The 3760-nt window shown below is 37.9% G+C and overlaps 1 protein-coding gene across 1 annotated transcript in view; it reads left to right on the forward strand.

The window, feature by feature from the left end:
* Positions 1-250: 250 nt before the first annotated feature.
* Positions 251-3760, forward strand: part of LOC113504667 (protein white-like) — an 18010-nt gene continuing 14500 nt past the window's right edge. The window contains exons 1-3 of the mRNA XM_026887086.1: positions 251-407; positions 766-1391; positions 1649-2368. Coding sequence (XP_026742887.1) covers positions 251-407; positions 766-1391; positions 1649-2368 — 1503 coding nt within the window. The remainder of the gene's footprint in view (positions 408-765; positions 1392-1648; positions 2369-3760) is intronic.

The raw sequence follows: 3760 nt of genomic DNA on the forward strand, positions 1-3760 counted from the left end.
TACCTACATTGATGACTACACACGAATGGTCCATATTTATTTTCTGAAAGATAAGTTAAATATTTTAGAAACATTTAAGGATTTCAAGTTAAAAGTAGAGAATGAATTGAATCATAAGATAACAAAGCTTCGAACAGATAATGGTAAAGAATACTGCAACTATAACTTTGAAAAGTTCTTATCTAATCATGGTATAATTCATCAGACCTCTACTCCATACACTCCCCAGCAAAACGGCATGGCTGAGAGAATGAACAGGACTTTGGTGGAACGAGCACGGTGCATGTTGTTTTATGCTAACCTGGAGAAGAACTACTGGGCTGAAGCTGTGGCAACGGCTGCATATGTAATAAACCGTTCCCGACAAAGTCATTACAAGGTAAAACTCCATATGAAAATGTGGAAAGGTAAGAAACCTAATTTATCACACATGAAGATATTTGGCTCTGAAGCTATGGTTTATAATCCTAAAGAAAAACGCCAAAAGTGGGATAGAAAATCCGTAAAAATGATACTTGTGGGATATTGTGAAAACACAAAGGGATATCGTTTTATGGATCCGAAGACACACAAAGTCGTCAAAAGTAGAGATGTTTCTTTTATTGAAAATTATAATCCGGATGTCAGTGTGCCAGTTAATTGTGAAACTTCTGTTCCAGTAAAGGACAGCCAAACAGCCACTGCAAGTCTCGGCTCATTAGAAAATAGAGACAAAATACACACTCAGGAGTCATCATCCACATCTGCGCCTGTGGTGTCCTGCAGAGAACTCAGACACACAAGGTAATAGTGAAGACTCAAGTGAGTATGACACTGACACAGGAGAACTTGATGAAACTTACCATCCTCCATATCCGATAAGACAGAATTACAATAGTAATGTAACATTGAGGTCAGCACGGTCACAGGCTAAACAAGATGAGGCACAAAATGGAAAGATGGGTTTATTGTGTTTGTTTACTGATTTGACTGACCCACAGACTGTTGAGCAAGCACTTGCATCACCACAAGCTACTGAATGGAAGAGGGCCATGGACGAGGAGTATACTTCCCTGATGAAGAATAAGACATGGATTTTGACAGATCTCCCTCCAGGTAAAAAGGCTCTCCCAAACAAGTGGGTGTTCAAGACAAAAACAGACCAGAGTGGGAATGTTCAGAGATATAAGGCAAGGCTTGTAATAAAGGGATATGCACAAAGATGGGGCACAGATTATGAAGAAATATACTCACCAGTTGTCAGATACACCACTATCCGCTATCTATTTGCCCTAGCAGCCAGGTATGGATTGGCAATAGATCAAATGGATGCTGTATCTGCTTTTCTGCAAGGAAAGATTGATAGAGAAATTTACATGCAACAGCCAGAGGAGTATAAGCTTGGATCTCAGGTATGCATGCTACAGAAATCAATATATGGTCTCAAGCAAGCTAGCAGGCTCTGGAACCTGAAATTAAAATCTGTACTTCATGAGTTAGGAATGACACAATCAAAAACTGATCCTTGTGTCTATTGTAATAAGGAGAAGAATACCTTTATAGCCATCTGGGTGGATGACTTAATATTATTCACGGCTGAAGAAAATACAAAAAAATATTTTCAAAGAGAAACTGAAGGAACACTTTGAAATGAAAGATCTTGGTCCAGCAAGTCAATGTGTTTGGTCTACATATTACCAGAGACGGAGATCAAGTACTATTAGACCAAGAAAAATACATAAATGATATATTAGCTCGGTTCAGAATGTTTGACTGCAAATCTGTGAAAACACCATTTGAAGCTGGCATGAAACTTGGTGCTAAAAATGAAGAAGACGAAATTGCTGACTGTCCATATCAACAGGCCATTGGCTCCTTACTGTATGTGGCTCAGGGTACCCGCCCTGATATATCGTTTGCAGTAAACACACTGAGTAGATTTAACAAAAATCCTACCACTGCACACTGGGCTGCAGTTAAAAGAATTTTCCGATATCTACAGGGTACCAAAGACTTGAAATTAGTTTATACCAAAGATGGTAATGAGAAAATCACAGGATATTGTGATGCTGATTGGGCAAGCGATGTGCGCGACAGGAAGTCGTGCACGGGTTACATTTTTTTGTTGCAGGGTGGTGCAATATCTTGGCGGTCACAAAAGCAGCAGACTGTGGCGCTGTCTACTGCTGAGGCCGAGTACATGTCGATGTCGTCAGCGGCGCAGGAGGCGCTGTGGCTCCAACAACTGCATGCTGAACTTGGTCAAGAACAGAGCAACCCACTCGTCATATTTAGTGATAACCAGAGTGCAATTAAATTGTCCAATAATGATTGTTATCTGCCTAGGTCGCGGCATATTGATATCCGCTATCATTTTCTTAAAGATCACGTAAATAATTTAGATATAAAGTTTAGTTATGTTAAGGGTGAGGAAATGATTGCTGATAATTTAACTAAGGGCACCACTGCTGACAAGCATTTGTATTGTGTAAAAAGGATGGGGTTGCGTCCCTAGGGAGGGTGTTAGTGAATAGGAACGCAACCATAATATTTTTTTTGTCTATAGTTGTTGTCTCTGCTTTTTGTTAACTTTTTGGTTGCCGCGCTTTCTATCTGTGTCTTCTGTGTAATAAAACTTCCAAAGTTAAAATACGTTTTAATTATTTATGTACCACAACCACGATTCCTTTATGGTAACGTATGCTTTTTACCATATATTTGAGTCCGAAGCTTCTATAATCTTGATCTCAACAGGTAGTCGTGACCTCATATCCTACCGAGTTATCTCTACAAATCAAACCAATTAAAAAACATACGCGCGAATAACAGAAATGTGTAATAGGTAATATTGATATTAGGTACTATAGGAATAATTATACTGCAAATGGTGGTTATTTTAATGCGGTTAGGACTGGCCGGTGTTTTATTACAATGACGTCATAAGCTAGACATCGAACGCCCACCGAGTAATCTAGAGTGTTTTTTATCTATTCGATAACATGAGTGGAGACCACAGGTTTTAGTGTTGAGTAAAATACGATAAGTACGGTGTACTTAGGAAAGAAAACAGTTTGTTTTAATCAATAACGGTAAAACCTGTTTCATACGTCTCTGTTCGTTGAAAGTATGTCGATTATTTAATACTTCGCCAATATTATAGCTATAGTTTCGAACTCCATAAACTAAAGACAATAGTATAATTTACTTAATGTGTGGGTAATTATGTGGGTTCTAGACGAAGGGTTATCTAATCTCTATGACCGATTAAGAAATTGGTTTTACTCTTACTCATACAAATGTAAAATAAGTGGATTGATTGTTGCTAGTAATATAAATAATACCCAAGATCTGAAATACCTGTTGCATCAACTTAAATCGCAGATAGTTCTGTGGGTAAAGCCACGGGCGCTTGCCATAAAAAGCCACTTCCAGCGAAAGAAGGGCTACAACAATACAAGTCGTAAACTAAGCAAGTATTGGGCATAGAATGCAAGAATGCATAATATCCAATCTGTTGTGTATAAAAAACACAAACATGTGACGCGTTAAGGGTAAATTTACATGAGAATAGACGAACAGCCGACAGGATGTTGACGTAAAAAATAGAATCGACTCATCTATTATTTTAACTTCCGAAGTAGTTCATTTAGTTTATTGTTTTTAGCAGTTCTAAGTGATAAGTAAGTAGGTAACGAGTTTAGAAGTTATTCGTATTGTTTTATGCAAATATTGTAATTCATTGCAAACATTGCAAGATATCTTGTAAATAGAGACTTTGTAT

The sequence above is a fragment of the Trichoplusia ni genome, chromosome 22 (assembly GCF_003590095.1).
Source record: "Trichoplusia ni isolate ovarian cell line Hi5 chromosome 22, tn1, whole genome shotgun sequence".
NCBI classification, from domain to species: domain Eukaryota; kingdom Metazoa; phylum Arthropoda; class Insecta; order Lepidoptera; family Noctuidae; genus Trichoplusia; species Trichoplusia ni.